The 21,070-nt window shown below is 41.6% G+C and overlaps 1 protein-coding gene across 2 annotated transcripts in view; it reads right to left on the bottom strand.

The window, feature by feature from the left end:
• The window catches only part of ARID1A (AT-rich interaction domain 1A), a 114,496-nt gene that overhangs the window by 24,466 nt on the left and 68,960 nt on the right, over positions 1–21,070 (bottom strand). For both annotated transcript variants that reach the window (XM_083626705.1, XM_083626704.1), the window contains 3 exons: positions 2,639–2,879; positions 1,700–1,789; positions 630–797 (listed from right to left, as the gene is read on the bottom strand). In XM_083626705.1, coding sequence (XP_083482831.1) covers positions 630–797; positions 1,700–1,789; positions 2,639–2,879 — 499 coding nt within the window. The remainder of the gene's footprint in view (positions 1–629; positions 798–1,699; positions 1,790–2,638; positions 2,880–21,070) is intronic.

Below are 21,070 nucleotides of genomic sequence, written 5' to 3'. Positions count from 1 at the left end.
TCTCTCTCTCTCACACACACACACACACACACACACTCATCACAGCTACATTGCAATATCAACCACAAAGCAGTACACACATTATGTGGAATCTTTCCATGCATCATCCCACCAGAGATCTCATGACTAAGTTAATCAGCTAATCATTGTCAAAGGCTGGACTAATCAATAATGATCCAAATATTAAGATGACTAGTTAAGTTACCAAAACTAACTGTATTGGCCAAGTAAAGTATGGGACACTGATGAAAAAATTAAGGGCTATGAAGTGGAGACAAAGTCACACTTAACCCCCCTCCATTTCCCAAAATTTCTAAATGAATACTGTAGCACACATTATTAAAATCTTCTGTTAAGTGTTTTGTGTTGATACTTAGTTTATGCCTAGACACTCCCAAGTTCAGATTCAGCAATGGTGGCAGAACACACTCACCCTTTACTTTAATCCAATAAACAACATCCATGATAAAAACTGTAAGCACACACTTCGTAGGTCAAGAGACAAGACTGCTCAAGCTTTCTGCCCATGTATCTCATTGTCTTAAGCAGGTGTTCTTTATCCAACCACAGAAACAACACATGTTCACTGCTTATGCATTTTATTTGAAACACAAGTGTAATACTCTCACCTTGAGGCCCGTATTGACCCCCCTGAGGTCCATAACTGCCCATGGAATTTTGTTGGTAAGGTCCCATCCCAGCATGCATCTGTCCTCCAGAAGACTGACGTGGAGATAAGGCTGACCCAGGCTGAGGGGAATTATACTGGGGTATCTGTGGAGTCCTCTGTATGTAACCTAATTAATAATGATTTCAAGGGATATTGTTATAAAAGCAGGCTATGCAGATGGAAACACATTTTTAAAAATAATTAGTTCTGGAAATCCTAAATTCTTCATAAATGACATGCCTGGTAAAGTTTTCACATTAATAGCTTGAAAACCTCAATGACAAATTCTCACATGGTAATTCCCTAGTCTTATGATAACTGTGGCACAGCACACTCTTATTTTGTAGCTGTCACTTTGAGGAGTTATTTATGATGACTGCTAAGTTATCTGAACCCACTGAGAATAGTGAGAATGGGGTGGCAAAAATAAAAGAAACATGGTACCCTATTTCAATGAATAAATAGAACAAGCAACAGCCAGCTGTACCACATGCTAATGACAAATTTGCATTGTTCCCACTGATCGCTATAGCTAAGAGGTTACATTTGAGTTTACTGTTGGGCACCTTTGCACCTATTTTGGACTCCCAACTCCCATCAACCCCTGACTGTATGACCAATGATTATGATGATGGGAGTTTGGAAATCGCCAACATCTGGAAGGCATCCGGTTGGGAAAGGCTGTTGTAAGCAATAACCTGAGGTGGAATGGCAAAAGGAAAACAAGTATGGGTGTGTGTGTCTGTGTGTGTCTGTATCTAGCATAATTTGGAGAATGATGCAAACTGCACCATGGCAAAACTAATTTTGTCACAAAAGCATTGTGTATGTTTCTAGTTCACATTCCACATTAAGGACTGTCCCAATTCCCTACTCTAATTCGTAAATCACCAGTTACACCTTTCATGGAAGATTATCCTGTAAAAGCTAGGCATGCGCATCAGGACTGATCCGTGAACCACTGAGATGTTTGCTATATACAAGAAGCCAGGCAAAACAGCACAACTGTCATTGCACACATGCACACACCTCTATCGGGAGTTATGGTTGACTGATTCATGGAGGGATGCAAGATGCTGTCTGATTGGCCACTAGGTGGTCGAGGTGGCATCTGGTTACCTGCACAACAAAGAAAAAATTGATGGTGAAGAACCGCATTTCACCTTACTCCCCACTAAAGCAGCTCAAAAAAGACAAACCTGAAAGTGGTACAAAAAGTGGCAGGGCCACAGGAGAAAGTAGGTGGAGCTACAGATGTGGCTCTTACCTCTGTAGAGTTACCCCCAAAGTACAGATTTCTATACCCACCACATACTTCATCTAGTTAAGCAAGCAGTATTATCATAGGTGAAGAACTCATTTCAGCCAGGCAAAAGCATTCAAGGAAGCCCCAAAGAAGGCCCAGTGCAGAATGTGGCCTTGGGAGAGTCCCATGTACCAGACAGAGGCTCCTAGAGGCTTGCATTCAGCCAGGCCTGAGGTTCCCCACCCCACTTATAAAGAAAGAGATTTCTGGCTCATAGCTTGCTTTATCCCTTAAAGATGAAAGCATGTAATAAAATGTATTTTATTTATCCATAAAGAATTTTTATTCTCATTCAGAAACAGTGAACCAAACAGGAGAGATAATGAAGTAGACCAAAGTCACCCAGGACATGGGTTCTGAACTCATGTCTCTACCCCATATTTATTTGTAATGTATTGCTAACATTGATATTCCACCTTTCCTCTACATTGTTCTATACCACCACCACCCTGACTTCTGTTCTTCCTCACAATAACCCTGTGAGGTAGGTTAGGCTGCAAAATAATGAGCTCACTGACCCAAGGTCACCCAGTGAGCTACATGGCTGAATATGGATTTGAACCTGGAGTTCCTCACTCCCAGTCAGACACTCTAACCACCTTCCTAAAATAAGCAGTTTGTTAAAACTAAGAAGGTTGTGCCTGTAAAAAAGAAAGTTTTACCTGGTACTGCAGCAGGAGACAGTGGGCCAGAGCGTGACTGAGCAACACTAGCAGGAGATCCAACTGGTGAAGGGGAAGGTCCTCTGATGCCTGGCAAGTGAGGAGAGGTATGCGGAGAGAAAGGAGACTGAGCAGGGTTACTCTGCTCTCCTTGACTGCTAGAAATCCCTGATGTGCTTACGCCAGGACTCAGTGCTCCTTCTGTACCCATGGGCAGATCGTCTATTGAACCAGAGAGATCCTATAGAGACACACAAAGGAAAGCATGTCACAAGTAGAAGAGAGAGAATGCTACTATACATATATCTACTACAGAATTTATGGGATTTTTCCTTTAGACGAAGACTTAGGTTGCTATCAATAAGGAAGGCTGCAACATAGTTCCAGGTAGAAATAAATCCTTTAGATGAGCAATTCCTACAGTTGCAACAGTGACTTATGTGCTACCAAGTAGAACTGGAAATTGTCTCACTGTAACCAGGAGTGATATAATTTTGAAAATCTTGGACTACCCTCAAAGGGTGCAAGAGGAGATGCTGCAGTCCATCATGCCCAACATCTCAATGAAACAAACCTAGTGGCATCCTAAAAATAAAGGCAGTATTTCCCGATTCCCAGTTTTGACTAGCCTTTTGTCAATCTAGTGTTCTCCAGATTTTTTGGACTACAACTCCCAACAGCCCCAGCAAGCACAGATGCAGTCCAAGACATCTGGAGTTGTAGTAAAAAAATACCCCAAGTCCAAAAGATCTGGAGGCCACCAACTTGACACTGAAAGATCTCGTCTCTCATAAATCTGTCAACTTACAGCCATTATACTGCTTTTTACAGAATTACTTACCAACAAGTATGTCTTATGAGCAATAGTACGTCCTGTTAATGTTCAATTTTTACAACTTATTTCTATCAAATCTTCCAACAGAAGCCCCCTAGATTGTTGTCCTAAGTTCCCTACTTGTACTTTGCTTCATCACACCATACTATGTGCAAGGTAATGATAATGTCTCCAGTCTCTTCATCCTGCACAAATGATTCCATAAAGCAAGGCATGCCAATTCAGTTTTGTTTTCAGTTCTATATGAATGTCTCTTCTGTGATGGGTTGACCAGAATGACACAAAACATTTGCGTGATCCACTGGTAGACAGAACCATCTTATTTTCATTATATTATCTTGCTTCTCAGGATTCGTGCATTTTGGCAGCAAGGACTTCATGATGCACTTGAACCACCCATTTTTAATCAATGCACCACAATGAGAATACATAAGCAGGAGACGGAATGATATGTCTGGCTGCCTTGTTGAAGCACTCTGGTTGAAGGAAAGAGTTATACAGAGCTTTTATTCATTATTTGTTAAAAAGAGCCAACTGAACTCATTATGTGAGAAATGGAGGTTAAGTTTGTAGACAACCTATGGAGCTTGTATGCTATGGAGTGCAGAGTACTCTCCTGATCACTGCTACCCCAAGGTAATGCTTTGTTTCTTGAGAAAGCTGAAGGACTAGTACAGAGAGCAGGAGGTGGGAGCAGGGCTTAGAAGGAAAAGGAGAACTGGGCTGTCCAAGTGTCCATGCTGAACTCTCAGAAGACATTTAAGCAGCCTAACTGATGGCTTCTTGCCTATCTCTACTACAGAAACACACACTCTGAAAGTATGAAAGAAAGCAATTCAGTGTTGTCTAATTCCAAAACACACAAGCAGCTTCCATCACAAATTACACAGAGTAAAATAATACTGAATTAGCTAACAAAATCCTATGCAATCTCCAGTATCTACACTTCAGATCTTTGCAAATACAGTACAACAAGGCTCTATTAGTTAAAAGGAGGAGAAATAAGTGGTGGCCCTACAAGATACCTAAATTTCACTTAATTGGGGGTCATGCTTGAAGACTGACTGATCAAACAACTAATGAGTCTAGCAGGCATGTGATGGGAGAAGCGCATCAGAACGAAGCAATACACTGCTCTTCATTGCAATCCATTAAGACAGTTTGGGTGCCACAACAGAATATTTGTTACAGCCATTTGCGTGCAGATCACTTCCTGCAAGACTATGAATGTTATGTTTCTCCAAGGAAAGTACTTGTAATGAAAGATGGGATTGTTCATAAAATTCCTATAAACAGACCTTTTATGAGATCCTATGATCTCTCTACTGATGAGCACATGTATGATGGAAAACAATGCTCTCAGTCTAAACTGAGAAAGATAAACTTGAAAGCAATATTCAGTCTAGCGTTAGACTCTTAAATGCTCAACAACAATGGTCTGAAATTATTAAACTGAAGTCAATTTTATAGTATTTCTTAATGGTAAAGGCCTTGTGGCAATTTCATAGTACACAAGGAATTCTACAGTATTTCTTTTGGCCTGCTAATTAAACAGTTAGTTGTTATTCCAATCCAAAGCCCCTGTGGTTGTGCTCCATTTAAAAAGGGCATCAAGGTCTGTCTGAACTGGTCATGAACTGGTGATCTGTTTCCAGGGCAGAATTCAGTCTTGTGTCACCACCCAGCTTTGGCTAAAGGAGAGGACAGCAGGGAGACAAATAACAATAATGATAAAAGAACTCCATCGCACTGCAAACTGTGGTAGAGTCAGAGTAAAACCACACAGCTCAGTGCATCTTTCATATGAAAGGCCCACTGAGCTGAATGGGAAGTTGCATACGTGAGATCCCAAGTATCACCTAGCTGAATCTGACTGTATCTGCCTTCTACAACCCGGTGCTTTTCTTATGTTTTGCACTACAACTCTAACTAGTCACAGTCAAGAAGGCCAATGGTCAGGGATAACGGAAGTTATAGTCCAGCTACAGTCTTATTTCCAGCTCTGGATGGTTTGTCAGCTACAGCCCCTTTTGGACAGATTGACTTTGGACACTCTACATTGGGCTGCCCTTGAATATAACTTCTTCATCCCTGTTCTAAAACAGTGACATTGGTCACCAGTTCATTTCTGTGCCCAATTCAATGTGCTCATGCTAATGAGTAAGGCCTTAAACAACCTAGACCCCAAATATGTGTGAGACTGCCTCCTTCCCTACAGATCTTATCAGGTCAGGAGAGTGGGCTCTGGGACCTTCTGGATTAGGACAGATAATAAATTTGATTATGATGATGATAACAATCATCATTTCACTCTCACACACGTTTGCAGGAATTGTTAAACAACAGTGCCACAAAACCAAGGCAGGGTTTCATACACAAACTTAACAGAATCAAACACATTAGCTATAAACTCAGAATATACACTTTTGACCTAGGAAGAATAAACAGAAACTCACCAATACAATTTAAAATCTTTGAGACCTGAACACACGCACACTGTATGTTACTTTAAAACTCCACTTGCAACATTTAATACTGATTTATTTTTTGAAGGAGGTTCTACTCATTTACATGGTCATATAGTGATGACCACTAAGGCCTAACTGTGTATGAAAGACCTGTTTGGAAAAATTGATTAATGGTTTTTTATTTTACACACTTACAAGACCATAGAAGTTATTAAATAGGTACTAGATATTTGGAGACATGAAATTTATGTCTGCCTGAAATTTTACTTTTGGGGGTTATGGGGAGATTTTTAAAAATAAAAATTCAGCTCATTCAAGTAGGAAAATTGTTTTACTGGATCATTTTGAGCAGTGTTTGAAATTAGCCAGGAACGTTTTATGACTGACGTGGATCCAACTGTGACCACCATGTGGAGATCTCAGGAGGCCAGGTTAGCGACTGGGGAAAGGAAAATGTCACTTAGAGAAGGATTTGAAGTATTTTCCTTGAAGCTTGAATTTATTTTGTTCTGGATAGTTTTAGTTGATGTTTTAATGTGTTGTAAACTGCTTTGATATTTGTTCTGCAAAATATAAAGCGGTATAGAAATGATGATGTTGATGATGATTTCAATTGCAAAACACACAAACAAAAAAGCCCCCGGCGCCTAGATATTCCATTGTGGCAACTGTAACCCAGGTTTAAGGTGCCATTTGGAGATTAGTTTATACAGTATATCAAAGCTTCTAACACTGATTTTGAGATATGGCACAGTACTGCTTCCCAAATGTTGCTGGACACCTATTACTCCCAGTCAACATGGCAAACAGTAAGTAATGATGATAACCGTAGTCCGCAACATCTGGAGGGCCCCATACTGCTATACAGTGAAAAATATCCCAAAGCTTAAGCTATGTGGTTCTTAGGGCCAAGTGCTCAAGGGCTGCTTCAGTCATGCTATCGTGAACTGAATTGCACAGATCAGAATATACAGGGTGAGTCTTTTAAAAGAGGCCCCATGGAACGTGTGTACTCTGTATCCACAGGGCCTCTTTTGAAGGACTCACCCTGTATAAGCAGTAATAATCCCTTCCAACCTTTTAAGATCTATGGATGGCTCTTTTTTGGTATTTGGTTACATCTGGAGTTGACACTCTGATTCCCAGAAATATTTTGAGATGCACTAGATAAAAAGTATAGCAAGTTCTGATACAATAAAATATTTGTTCTGGAACATTTAAGAAGAGGCCCTCCTCTCCCCACAAAACATCTGAAATATGATCTTCAAGGGAGATTTGCAAAGCTTCCTCCTCCTCAACCACCAATTCCTGGTTTGACAAGAACAATAAAAAGACAGGGGTGACAATACCAGGAAATCCCATTTGGATTGCATTCATTTAAGAAAGGTCTGAGTAGCAAAATAGAAAGGGAGCCAAGGACATTTTCATTCATCTTAAACAGAAAGCCTATTCACATATTGCCCTGCACTTCCAAACACATGAGTGATGAACTACTTGTGTACATCAGCACCTTAACATTCAGGTTGACTGAGACAACTTAAGGGAAACCATTCTGTTTCATAGGAGGGGACTTCTCTGGTGGAGTTACAGCCATAAGCTCAAACCATGTGAGCATCACTTCACACAAGCAGTTATCTGGGTAGATGTGGTGATCATGCCACATGGGTAACATGTGAAATCAGCCCTAAGGGAAATTAATCTATGGACAAAGATGAACTTTCATTGACACTTGGCATCACCAATGCCTCCTCCAGCCGGGCTTTCTATTGAAATCTTGGGAGAGCAGTGATGTTACAAACTATGGAAATAAGAATATATACAAATGTTGCTTCCTAAGGTTTTTCTTTTAAAATTGCGGGGAATGAACACCGTTTGTGTATGTGTCTGCTGATTAAATGGTTTCCATTTTATGAAGTTTGTGGTCACTTTTAGATTATTAACATCTAGAATGACTTTTCAGTTGGGGCCACAAGAGTGTCATAAAAACTTATGGAACCTGTAAATAGTAATTGCCATAAGAGTTCAGAAAGGAAAGGAAAGGAGGGGAGGGACAATGTATTGCAGGTCATCCGAAGTAGTAAAAGATTTAAATTCAAATTCAGTGGTACCTCAGGTTAAGTACTTAATTCATTCCAGAGGTCCGTACTTAACCTGAAACTGTTCTTAACCTGAAGCACCACTTTAGCTAATGGGGCCTCCTGCTGCTGCCGCGCCACCGGAACACGATTTCTGTTCTCATCCTGAAGCAAAGTTCTTAACCCGAGGTAATATTTCTGGGTTAGCAGAGTCTGTAACCTGAAGCATATGTAACCCGAGGTACCACTGTATATGTTTCCAGGGAAGTAAACCGGTGGAGCAGTTTAAAGGTCCTTTTACAGAGCAACTCTGAACAATGCTAAACAAAGCACTCTTCCCTCCTTTTCTCAATACAGCCAATAAAGCAAGGGAAAACAGGAGGTGCAAATCAACAGCAGTAACTCTGCCAGCATGAAGGAAATGTCTTGGTCTGGAGAATTTCCTCACGTGTTTCCAATGTGTTTTTTATGCATTTTATTGCTCATCTGCCATGCAGATCAAAAATGTTGGAGGGATTCCAAGTATTTCACACAGAATCTCACACTCCAGGCTGGCTGCAACCCCAAAGCCTCTGTTTCTTCACTTGAAATACTGCCCAGTGTTATTTTGGGATGTGACCTGATAGCGGAAGCCCACAGGGACTCCGAAACTATAACTGTTCCAGCTGCGATTGGTTGCCCAATTCAACCTTATGCCAGCAGGAGTTTGTTTGTGCTGCTGGTGAATAGGGAATCAGCCGCTAACACCACCTTTTCATACCAAAACAAAACTATGGCTGAAATCAAACAGCCCTCAAAAAGTAAGGCTGCCTCAAAGATGAAAATGGAATTCCCAGTACAGCCAAACACAAAAGAGCTAGATAGTTTTGACTCAGAATACACCTGCAGTACTTATTATTCTGAATTAAAAGGTGTCAGATTTTGTTAAGAATATTAGACTAATAATATTCTTAGTATCTGGGCTGATTTTTGGCCCCAAGCTGCTTTAACAGTAGAGTTTCTACTCTAACAGCACATATTCCAGTACTATTTTCCCATCTCTGGGCATTACAAAAAGACTCTCAAGGTTCCCAGCACTCTCAAGAAGGGATGAATGTGTGCATGCTGTGCCACAACTAATAGGGTCCATTGCAACAGTATCAAATTCATATTTTTTTTAAAGTCCAGTTTAAAATGTTAAATACAAAATACTGGGAAATATGTTCATTTTCCCAACTTCTTTATTTTGCACAAACAACATATTTGTTGATTGCCATTTGGGAGTGAGCATCTAAATATGCCTGCTTGCAGCTGCAACCTACTAGCATCTCAGGTCTGTAGACATTACCTATGGGAGAGAGTGGGGTTCAATTTAACTTTACAAATACAACAGGATTCCAAGGAGTAATAAGGTTGTACAGAATTTGGGTTTAATGACCACAAAACATTTCATCCTTGTAAGAATGGATTAGTGCTCACAATTCCTCCTATTATGGCATAGATGTCACTGTACTTTTAACTGCATGCTCCAAAAAGTCTTTCTTATGAGGTTTTGCAGCATGGTAGTAAAGCCTTTGGTAATGACTGGCTAATTTGTTCTATTGTCACACAGGTGGAAAAGGGACAAGGGTCCCAATCTACCATTGGCTAAGCTACTGATAATTATAAAAGAGGAACACAAAGACTTTCACAAAAGGAGGGGGGAACCACAGGCCTAGGAATATAAGAGAAAGGAGCCTGAAATGAAGGTTTGGATTTGGAAGAGGGAAAGAGAAGGCTGAAGAAATCTGATAGAAAGAAAACTGAGGTAAAATTATATAATGAAACCACCAAACAGGACCTACAAAGTATTCACGTCAGGAAAAAAATAGCTACAAGTGTTCCCAAACGGTATAGGATGGTATAGAATAGGTGCTCAGTGGTGCAGAATTAATGACATATGACCCTGACATTTGCACCTATTCAAAACTGTTCCCTCGCCTTTTAAGTTATATGGTTCATGCAAGGCAGGTGTTTTTAAGCAGGTTTCTACATTTTCCATCTCCACAGCAAGCTAGCCATCACCCTTTGGAGAGCACAATGAGTGATGAATGATGAGATTTCCTCCAAACCTTGATGCTGCAAAGGTGGACTGAGATCACCCAGGCAGCTGTGCAGTGATTTCCCCTCAGATCCAAACACAGGAGGACAGGCTGGGGGTTGGTTGGCAACTGTGTCAAATATCTTGGGCACACAGAGCCAATATGGCAAGCATATCTCTCTCATTCCTACTCTGAAGCATAAGAGAAGTGGCAGGGAGCCTCCTTGGCTGCTGTTTGGCAGAGGCACTCTGAAATTGTTCACTGAACAGCAGATAAGACAGCACACTCCATGGCTCTTTCCTGAAGGAAAAGGTAGTGGGAGGGTTCTCTTGACAGCTGCTTGGAAGTGAATGGAGCACCACTGCCAAGCATTTGCCAAGCTGGCAGGAAAGGGGGAGGGTGATCCCAATTTCTGGCTTGACTACCAAGGCCAGCCATAACATGCAAACCTTTGACTGTATGAAAATGTTTGGAAATGTTTTGTATCAAAACTTGGTCACACACTTTCTCTAATGATTCTAGCTCTATTGCATAAGCATAAACTTGCTATGAAGATGATCATGGGTGACCAACATATACTGTAGTGTCCTCCATACATTGCTGAACTATAATAATTCCAACCAGCTCCACTGGTTAGGAATGATGGGTAGTGTAGCTCTAAAACATATTGAAGTCACAACACTGGCTATCCCTAGAGTAGATCAAGTCAACTTTTCTCATCTACAAGAGGCTATCATACAGAAAAGCACTCCTATTCACAGCAACCAGAGGCTCATCCAATGTTTTAAAATTTTATGTGTTCTCCTAGAGTGCAGGTGTACAAGCATGAGAGGGCCACTCAGATAGATACCTTGTAAAACACTCTTCAAGTGGAGTTCAGATCAGAAATGTTATGGTTTAAAAATCAGAATCAGCATTTCTATTTGCAAATTAACTGCTGGGGAACTTATTTTTTTATTTTAGGTAGTGGTGGAACTTGGTACAACCTAAAACATTATTACGTATTACAAATGAAATGATGCTGGCTGATATGGGGATGCTTTTTTGCATATTAGATCGAAGGAGGAAATCCAAGATGTATTTTCAAACTGAAATTAATAAAAATAATAGCAAGTTTAAAAGCTAAACACTTTCCATAGCTTTAATAAAAAAGGCAAAACTTTGCACCTAGGAGTGGCGTTTGAAAATGAGTACTAGCAATGGTGCCCACCAGCAATTGATTGTACAATCTGTATTATGGTTTTGGCCGATTTCTAACTTCATTTGAAAGAGCTAGTGTTCATAATTATAAAGATACCTGCAACAGCAGAAACAGATGAGAAATGAGGCAGAACACAAAAATATAAACATATCCAAGTTATTTTAAGTCATGATTTTCAAGCTCTAGTTTCAAATGAATAATTTCCAAATTAGGATAAACCTATACTGAGTTTGGGACGCGGGTGGCGCTGTGGGTAAAACCTCAGCGCCTAGGACTTGCCGATCGCATGGTCGGCGGTTCGAATACCCGCGGCGGGGTGCGCTCCCATCGTTCGGTCCCAGCGCCTGCCAACCTAGCAGTTCGAAAGCTCCTCCGGGTGCAAGTAGATAAATAGGGACCGCTTACCAGTGGGAAGGTAAACTGCGTTCCGTGTGCTGCGCTGGCTCGCCAGATGCAGCTTGTCACGCTGGCCACGTGACCCGGAAGTGTCTGCGGACAGCGCTGGCTCCCGGCCTATAGAGATGAGCGCACAACCCTAGAGTCTGGCAAGACTGGCCCATACGGGCAGGGGTACCTTTACCTTTACCTTTATACTGAGAAGTTTAGTCTTGTATCCACCAAATTTGCTCATAGCAAGAATGATCAAACACAAGTAAAAACTGAGACAGCTTGGGTTGATTACTTGTACAAGTGGTACCTCGGTTTACGAACTTAATCCATTCTGGAAGTCCATTTTTAAACTGAAACTGTTCTTAAACTGAGGCACACTTTCCCTAATGAGGCCTCCCGCCGCTAGTGCCCTTCCACTGTTCGAATTCTGTTCTTAGACTGAGGTAAAGTTCGCAAACTACTTCCGGTTTTGCGGAGTTCGTAAACCGAATCATTCAGAAACAGGACTGTTATTAAACCAAGGTACCACTGTATTGCAAATGATATGGATGTGTGTGTGTGCGTGCGTGCGCGCCAATTCTCCTTGATCTCTCAGTGGCTTTTGATACCATCAACCATCTGGATCAGATCTGTGGACTGGGAGTTGGGGGCATCGTGTTCCTCTCCTATCTGCAAGACCATTTCCATAAAAGAGCATGCGGTGACTCATGCCTAACACTTTGGTAACTGAATTGTGAGGTCCCATAGGGTTCTAATCCACCCCCAAGAAGCCTATGGGGATGGTCATCTGGGGATCTGGTGCTTGGTGTCATCAATACGTGGATGACACCTAGGCTCTGCTTTTTTATTCCATCTGAACCAGATGAAGTTGTATCAGTGCTGAACTGTTTCCTAGATACAATGATGGGCTGGAGGGTTAATAAACTGAAGCTGAAACCTGACAAAATGGAGGTGCTCTTGCTAGGTCTTCCTTATATACAAGAACTGGGTGTATGGCCTATTTTCAACATAGATGGAACCAGCACCGACACTTGAGACACAAACTATGGTTAGTGTGCCAGCTGTGGTCATTCATGGATCAGGACAACTTTGCCACAAGTCCCTGTAGCCTCATGTTTGGATGTCTGCAACACTGTCCCTGAATGAAGTCTGGAGATCACAGCTAGTGCAGAAATGCTGCTGCCTGATGGGTGCTTCTGCATGCACTAGTTACCTGTATACTACCAGGTCAAATTCAACATTTTAATGTCAGTATTTAAAGACCTGGCCTTATCCCACACCATCAGTCTCCGACCCTGGGGTCGATTGTGGCAGGGGGCAGTGTTTTGCTCCAACAGTGGTCTTGGTCCACTATACAGTAATGTGCTAAGAGAGCTTGCTGGAGTGCCCATTGCTTAAAAGCATATCATGATGGTATATCTGACGAAAGGCAGTTACAAATAGGACAAAGGCTTGGGTAAAACAAATATTCATGAAAGCAATATACAAAATTATGTAGCTTTAAATTAGTGTTTGTCTTGTACTATTTATTTTCTTCGATAGTCAGCAATCTATCTACTTTAATCTATACCTGGTGGCCCCAACATTATGTGTCCTTTAAAAAAGAACAAGGGTTATCAGGGAGGTCCCTTTTTGTTGTTGGGGTGTTCTATGCTTCTTGGAGGATGTTACTTGCTTTTTTGTCTGTGTTCTATTTGTTTTGTGGTATGTATAGGAGCTTTGGCTGTTTTGGGATTGAGCATCCTCAGTCTTCCTTCTTTGTGTTGGGTATTTTGTGCTGCCCCCAATAATTTCTTAGATTTTCAACTGTGTTTGGGGACCCCTGTACATCATACAACTCCCATTTGCAAAGGCAATTACATCTTTTTCATCTCTTCACAAAAGCTTTTCATATTTTGTACACCAACACTTGTGAGTGTGTAGACACGTATATACAGACTATATCACATGTGCAATTTCCCAATGTATTCCAATAAGAGTTAAGCCACAAACCGTGTGCAAGCAAGTATGAAGTTGGTCACATTTTTGAGCTCCTCCTTAAAATATATACAGTTTCCTTTGGAAGTTTTAAAAAAGGATCCTTAGGTTCTGAATGCAAAGTAATAATGCACTGAGAACTCCTTGCCCATTGTGGCAGCATCTCTATCTACTTTATATATGCATTAAATTGCCTGCCTGCCTTCTTTCCTTCCTTCTTTCTTTTAAAAAAGGACACAAATGATAAGGGGCATTTGAATTCAGTTTTTCTTCTTTGATAGAGGGAACTTCATTTCTCCTCCCAATAGGAGTTTACTGCTGCTCTACAGCAGTATATATGATTCAGGATGGAAACCAGAACATAGACTGTTTTTAGGCTGAAAAATGAAGCAAAATCTCCTTCTACTCAAGGTTTAAGACAAAACTGTTAAGAGCTGCTTGCTGCATCTGCAGTGCAGGGAAGAAGGGCTTGGAAAGGAGGCTCTGTGGAGGAGGAGTCTGGTGTGTATATGTGTGTGTGTGTCGAGAAATTTCACTCCAATTACAAAAATTAACCCATCTAAGCAAGTTATTGTAGGGGGAAAAGAGAAAGAACAGGCTCTTCAGCTGTTTTGGTGAAACTAGGGACAGAAAAGGGAAGGGAGAAGAGCTGCTGGTTTTACCACACTCCTTCAACTGAAGACCTTGAAAAAGAAAGAGGGGGGAGAGGGAGAGACAGCACTGCTACTGCAGCAGCCATTGATTTTTCAGAGGTCGATACTCCACTCCCACAGATCTGCTCAGTAGGCGCGTTAATCACATCCACTGCTTCTGCTCAACACCATTCCACCTCTCCTCTCCCTTTCCTCCCTCCCCAGTTCTTTTTTTTAAAAAAGAAATACCTATTAAAATATATCCTCAAAGCACCAGCAGTAAGTAGAGGCTGATCAGTCTCATGTCCTTTCCCTTCCTTTTTAAAGGGGAACACTAAGCTTGTGGTTGAAGGCTCAAAGTAAAGAGGAAAAAAGCACCATGATTCATGCACTCAACAAGATGTCGCTGGAGGAAAAACCCACCATGCAGGAGAGCCAGTATTATTCTCCTCCTCCTCCTTCTCCTGGGGGAATGCTGGATATGGATCTCTTCCTCAAGCAGCCACCCCCCAAAAGCTTATTTCTGCTTACCCCTTCAAGGAGCCCTGCATTTAAAAAAGCTACTTGCAAAATACTGGGCAAGGCAACAAGCAGCAGTGTTGGAAATTCTCAGCTTCCTGGCTCTGTTTTGCCAGGGCTGGTTAAGAATGTGGGGCTGGCACCAGCACCAACTAAGCTGATTTCTTGTGACATTCTAAGAAAGCCTGCCAAGAGTGACCCTGGTTTTCCCCAACTCAAAGTCACTGTTTGCTACCTCCTGTGGTGGCAACTGCTCTTCCTTTCAAAAGGTTGGAGCTACTGCAACTCACCACAAAGGAAGTAGAGGGTAGCTCAGTCTGGACAGGCTGCTTGAACTACTGTTGTCTGACAACAAGCCTTATGGCACCCTGAAGACTAATGTGGTATAAACTTTCATGGATTACATACAGTCCACTACATCAGATGCACAAAATGTTGGCAAGTTTACATGTGGGGGGATGTTAGCACAATTAAGTCAAAAGGAAATTAAACGGACTGTTGAAAATTGTGTTAATGCTTAAAACTAAAAATAATGACCATTCATAAAACAGTGTTGATAATACAAAAAGCTTCACATTGATATTTGTGGAATAAAAACCCACTATCTGGATTTGAGGTCACAGGCAACAGAACTGAACTTCTTGATTATCCCACTTTTGGCTGGAAGATGACTAGGGATCCAGTTGCTTGCTCTTTCCTTCAGGCCTACAGCAAGCTCACTATCCCTAATCCATGCACAACTTCTGGGATCAGTCATAATAGCCAGCAGAGAAGGGATTTCTTTTGCGAGGTGATGGAGCGGGGGGAAGAGAGCAACCATGCTCATACTCACAGCAGTATGCACGTCAGGGTCTCACTCACTTCACAGACAGACTTTACCAGTGTTCCCTAACCTGGTGCCCTCCAGGTGTCCCATGGTCAGGGATGCCAGCCTGCCAAATGGGCAGGGATGATGGGAAATGCAGTCCAAAACATTTAAAGGGGAAAAGCATTGGTCTTGGATAAGGCACCTCTCAAACTGAAAGCCACATCCTACCATTCAACGTAGTTTAAATTGCAGAAAAAAACCAATGTCATTTTAGTATAGGAACAAACCACAAAACAAACCTCCTTTCTCAAGAGAATTTAGGAGGACAGAGGAGCCCAGACTATCCACAGACCAATGACATGGAGGACAACAATGAGGCTCCAACACAAAGCTGAAAAACCATTTTCAGGCCAATGCTATGGAAGGTAAAACCCAAGCCTCAGAAAAATTCCCACCAAACTCTTCTTAATGCAGTTTATAGCATACTTTATTGGTGGCCAGTTATGAGCCCGTCAAGGTGCTCACATGCTTAAAGCCCTAAATGAGCCCAAGTACCTGAAAGACTGCCTCCTCTGTGGCAGCTCCTAAGTTGTAAAACTCCCTCTCCACAGAGGTGGGTGTGGCCTTTATAAAAGGAGTTTCCAGCAAATGCTGGACACCCCTCTTTACTTTGGTTTTTTATACTTGAGGGGTATCTTTTTAGGACCCACTTGATTGCCTGCTGTTTCAAACTGTTAATAATATTGTGCTTTAATGTTGTAACCTTACGAGTGAACAACACATTAATAAGAGTAAGGATAAATCAAATATACTGTGAATAAATGTTGGAGAAGAGATGGGAAATGAAGTCCTTCCCAGTTCTGTGCTAATGTGACCCATCTTTGTAGCCTTTACTGGGCGTTGTCAGGGGAAAAGCAAAGGGTTGGATTAAATATTGCCAGTCGTACTACAAAGCATGATTTGAGACTTTAACTCCCACCTTCCCTCATCATGGACATTGACACTGGCTGGAGCAAATAAGAATATTGGTGCGAAACATCTGTATGGCACCAGGTTGTGGACAGCTGCTATAAAGTCATGATATTGCTGCATGACAATTGATGCTTGAGTGTGCTGGAGTTAGTGAAGCATTCCAGGAATGTGACATGACTGAGTTCTTTACCTTGTCAGGGTATGGATTTCAGAGGTGTGAGAAAATCCACACAGGTAGAAGATTCATCAACGTAGTCTGCTTTAGAGATTTAACTTTGGATTCCACAACGTTCAGCAAAGTTAACTAATTCTGTAGGCTCTCCCAATATGACCCTGTTGGTGCAAAGCTTCAGTTGCACTTGATACAACTGTTAATCAATTTCTTCTGGGTGAGGCCAGAACTCTAGGGCAGGAATAGGGAACCTGTGGCCCTCCATGTGTTGTTGGACTACAACTCCCATTATTCCAATTGCCAATGCTAGCTGGGGCTAATGCGAGTTGAGGTACAAACAGCATATGGAGGACTACAGGATCTTCATGTCTACTATAATAATTGAGGACACTGTTCTTTTGTGGTTGCACTTCTCTCTCGGGGAATGGCACTGAGAAACCAGTGCTCTATCACATGAAATTTATCCTATGGTGTATAACACTGTTCCATTCTGTCCCCAATGTTTTAACATCATATATGCAAAGCCACTTTGGAAGATTAACTGTTGTTTTGGAGTAAAGTCACAGTATTCTGATGACACCTAATACTACTTTTTATTTATGGAAAGATTTAGGTGAGCAAGTGCCTGGGCACCATTACAAGTTAGAAGGGGGCTAACGAACATACTGAAGGACAAACTGATGATGGTTACCCAAGAAGGAGAGTTTCAAGATATTGCCTGTTGCTAACTGGGTAACAGTCCCTTTGAGGAGATCATACACCTTCCTGCTTCATTGGTCAAATTCACAGCACCCACTGCCAAACTCACTGAAACCTCTTCTCTTTGATCAGGATCTAGTTTTCACTGGCATACAGTCCAATTAAGTTTTCGCATGAGGTTTTTTGGGGGGAGTGGGGGTTGGGAGTAGAATTTGTTCCACTTGCATAATGGCTTTGTTGCATACAACCCTGTGTTTGCAATACAGCAACAGTCTATGCTGGGCAGTGCTTGGAAATGGTTTGGAAACTTCATCTGGGACTGACCATATGACTTCTGATGCAGCATAGCAGCACTGCTTGCCTATTAATTTGGGGCTCTGTTCAAGATGATGACCCTAACCTTTAAAGCCCTTAATGGCTTTGGTCCTAATTACCTTAATGAGGAAATAAGACAAAGGAGAAAACCCACTCCAAGGTCAGCCACCAGGGGCTTCTTTCATATGCAAACAGACTTTTTAGAAGTGGTGGAACTTGTGGTTCTAGTTCAAAAAAACAAGACAGATCCTGAAAGTCTGAAGTCTAAACCACCCTGTTCTTCAAACTGTTTTTCATATGCAACCGACTGGTCTCCTCTTTGTGTAGTTTCCGCTGTCAGGTAAGCTTCTCCTTTTGCCAAAGGTATTTGTTGAAGTTCAGAGTTTGCTGATCTTTTGTTAAACACTGCCGTTTACCATTTTTTTGGATGGTTTTTTTGGGAGGGAGGGGGGCGGTTTTAATTACTAAAGTAAAGGATCCCTGGACAGTTAAGTCCAGCCAAAGGCGACTACAGGGTTGCGGCGCTCATCTCGCTTTCAGGCCGAGGGAGCCGGTGTTTGTCCGTAGACACGTTTCCGGGTCATGTGGCCAGCATGACTAAACCGCTTCTGGCGCAACGGAACACTGTGACAGAAACCAGAGCGCATGGAAACACCATTTACCTTCCTGCCACAGCAGTACCTATTTATCTACTTGCACTGGCGTGCTTTTGAACTGCTAGGTTGACAGGAGCTGGGACAGAGCAACGGGAGCTCACCCCGTCACGGGGATTCGAAACGCCGACCTTCCGATCAGCAAGCCCAAGAGGCTTAGTGGTTTAGACCACAGTACCACCCGTGTCCTAGAAAACAACAGAACTTTATAAATACAGAACTTACCTAGAAAACAACAGAACTTTATAAATACAAGTTATAATTATGGGAACAGCTGGTGTTGCACTTATTTTAAATACAACATCCCTTATTTGATTTTTACTATATATAAAACAACTTTTATTTTAAATGCAGGGACTTGTGAAAATAAGGAGGGGGAAAATTAGATTCAGAGGAAGTGCTCCCTCTCACAGTTCAAGACCGCAATACCTCATATAAATCAACCCAAACCCTGCAATCATTGTCTCAGGCCCTTGTGTGCCTCCTCTATGAGGGTGGCAACACAAGAAAGGCCCTTTTCTGCAATGGCTCCCCATTTGTGGACTCGCCAGTTGCTTTCATTATATATCTTTAGGTGCCAGGCAAAAACATTTCTCTTCAACCTGGCATCCAGCTGATTAACATTCTATTGCTTTTAAAATGTTTTCTAAATGTGGGTTATTGGTTTGTTTTTGTGGTGTGTGTGTGTGGATATATAGTTTTTGTGTTGGTGGTTTTTTTTTTTTGTATTTTGTATTTTTCAGGTGTGAACCGCCCTGTGCTCTTGGATGAAGGGTGGTATACAAATTTAATAAATAATAATAATGGCTTAAATGATTGGGTGTTAGTTGTGGTTGGTAAAGACTTGTATATGTTCTCCTAAGGAAAATTACTCATCCATCACCCACCCTACAAATCTTCACAAATATAGCAATATGAAACTACCAGCTGGCAGTCTGACCCATATTTGAAGTTCAGGAGAGGTTTGGGAGCAATCATTCCACCTTCCCCACACCTCAATATTTTTCTGTAAGAGTATGAGTCTCCACCCTCTCCCTTCCCCATTTGTGGCTGCACATGTATACCTGCTTAACAGTTTTGTTAATACAGGGAGTGTTCTTTATGGTGGCTGAACTACTGTGTACTAATGTTCTTTCCCTCTATACTATCCCATCTGAAAATATGCAAACCCTTCTACCGACTAGCCCTTATTATCAGAGGTCATTAACTAGAAGTGAATTGTATGCATATACAGTGGTACCTCGGGTTAAGTACTTAATTTGTTCCAGAGGTCCGTTCTTAATCTGAAACTGTTCTTAACCTGAAGCACCACTTTAGCTAATGGGGCCTCCTGCTGCTGCTGCGCTGCCGGAGCACGATTTCTGTTCTCATCCTGAAGCAACGTTATTAACCTGAGGTACTATTTCTGGGTTAGCGGAGTCTGTAACCTGAAGTGTATGTAACCTGAAGCATATGTAACCCGAGGTACCACTGTACCATAAACTGTAATTTTATTTCGAAACAACCATCAAGAAAACTGAGTAAGACCGTTTACTTGAAGGTAAGGGGCCAACAGGCCTGAATCAAGCACATTGGTAATGAATACAGCTCCTGCTGGAGTACAGGGTTGGACAGCATCATATCATCAACAATAATGAACCAATATGCCCCACAACCATACAAATCCTGTTTGGATACAAGCCCAGAGGTGGCCCTGGATGTTGTCAATGCAATTACACAGGGTGCTCTCTCAAGTGAACCCATGGTGCAGCCAAACATTCCAGGAATTAAGTAGTGGTAGTTGCTGAACAATCAGTGTTTCAAATCAGGTGGGATAAATATTATAGGTCTAAGCAAAATTACAGTGCTTAGGTATTTAGAGGACAAAGTGTGAAGTCATGTGGGTGGGCTCAGTGAATTATCCTGGTCAAAAACAGAATTGTGTTTCTTGAGACAAATAGATCTTAGTTCTGGTAGGCAGTTAACAGTTTCTAGGTCCTGAACTGTGTTTTTGGTGGGTGATATGGTGGTCATGCAATAGAAGATCACTGATTCAGTTTAAGTGCAGGGTTTGCTTAATTCAGATAAAACCTGGCTATTTTTTAATGAGAGCTTACGTCTGAGGTTTATTAAATATAACTCCAAATTAGAATATTCAGAGATGACTTTAAAACAATGTAATTCTTATCCATGCTATATTCTACACATCACTCTTCCTCTCACCTTCACTGTTTTTGGTTTCTCTCTCTCTCTACATAGTTAAAATACATTGATTTAGTTTATTCATTTGAAGCAATTGCAATTGCAATTGCAATTGTGGTTCTTCCAATTCAGTGGTTATACAAGATTAAGAAATCGCCACTCTTGGGAATCCAAGATCAGAACTGGGTATCCTCTAGCAATTTTCTGATTAAAAACCAGCCTGTCCTGCTTACAGAAGCTAGGCTCAAAGCAGAACAAGAAAGAAATGGCAGCACTGTTTAAAGCGCACGCGCCTGTTGTCTAAATCTGCTCCTTTCCAAGTCGCAGCTGGCTTCATATTTCAGTTAATTTTCTAACCGAAATTGTTCCTTAAAAAACAAAAAGCTTCCATCAGGGGAATCTGTAACGTATACAGGCAGGAAGCCGTGCTGAGCCACCAATGACTAGAATAGAAACAGGAAACGGGCCCTGGATC

This window comes from Podarcis filfolensis (genome assembly GCF_964270895.1).
Source record: "Podarcis filfolensis genome assembly, chromosome: 8".
Classification (NCBI taxonomy): domain Eukaryota; kingdom Metazoa; phylum Chordata; class Lepidosauria; order Squamata; family Lacertidae; genus Podarcis; species Podarcis filfolensis.
Note: the sequence above shows the minus strand (reverse complement) of the source record. Positions and strands in the feature narration are given on the sequence as shown.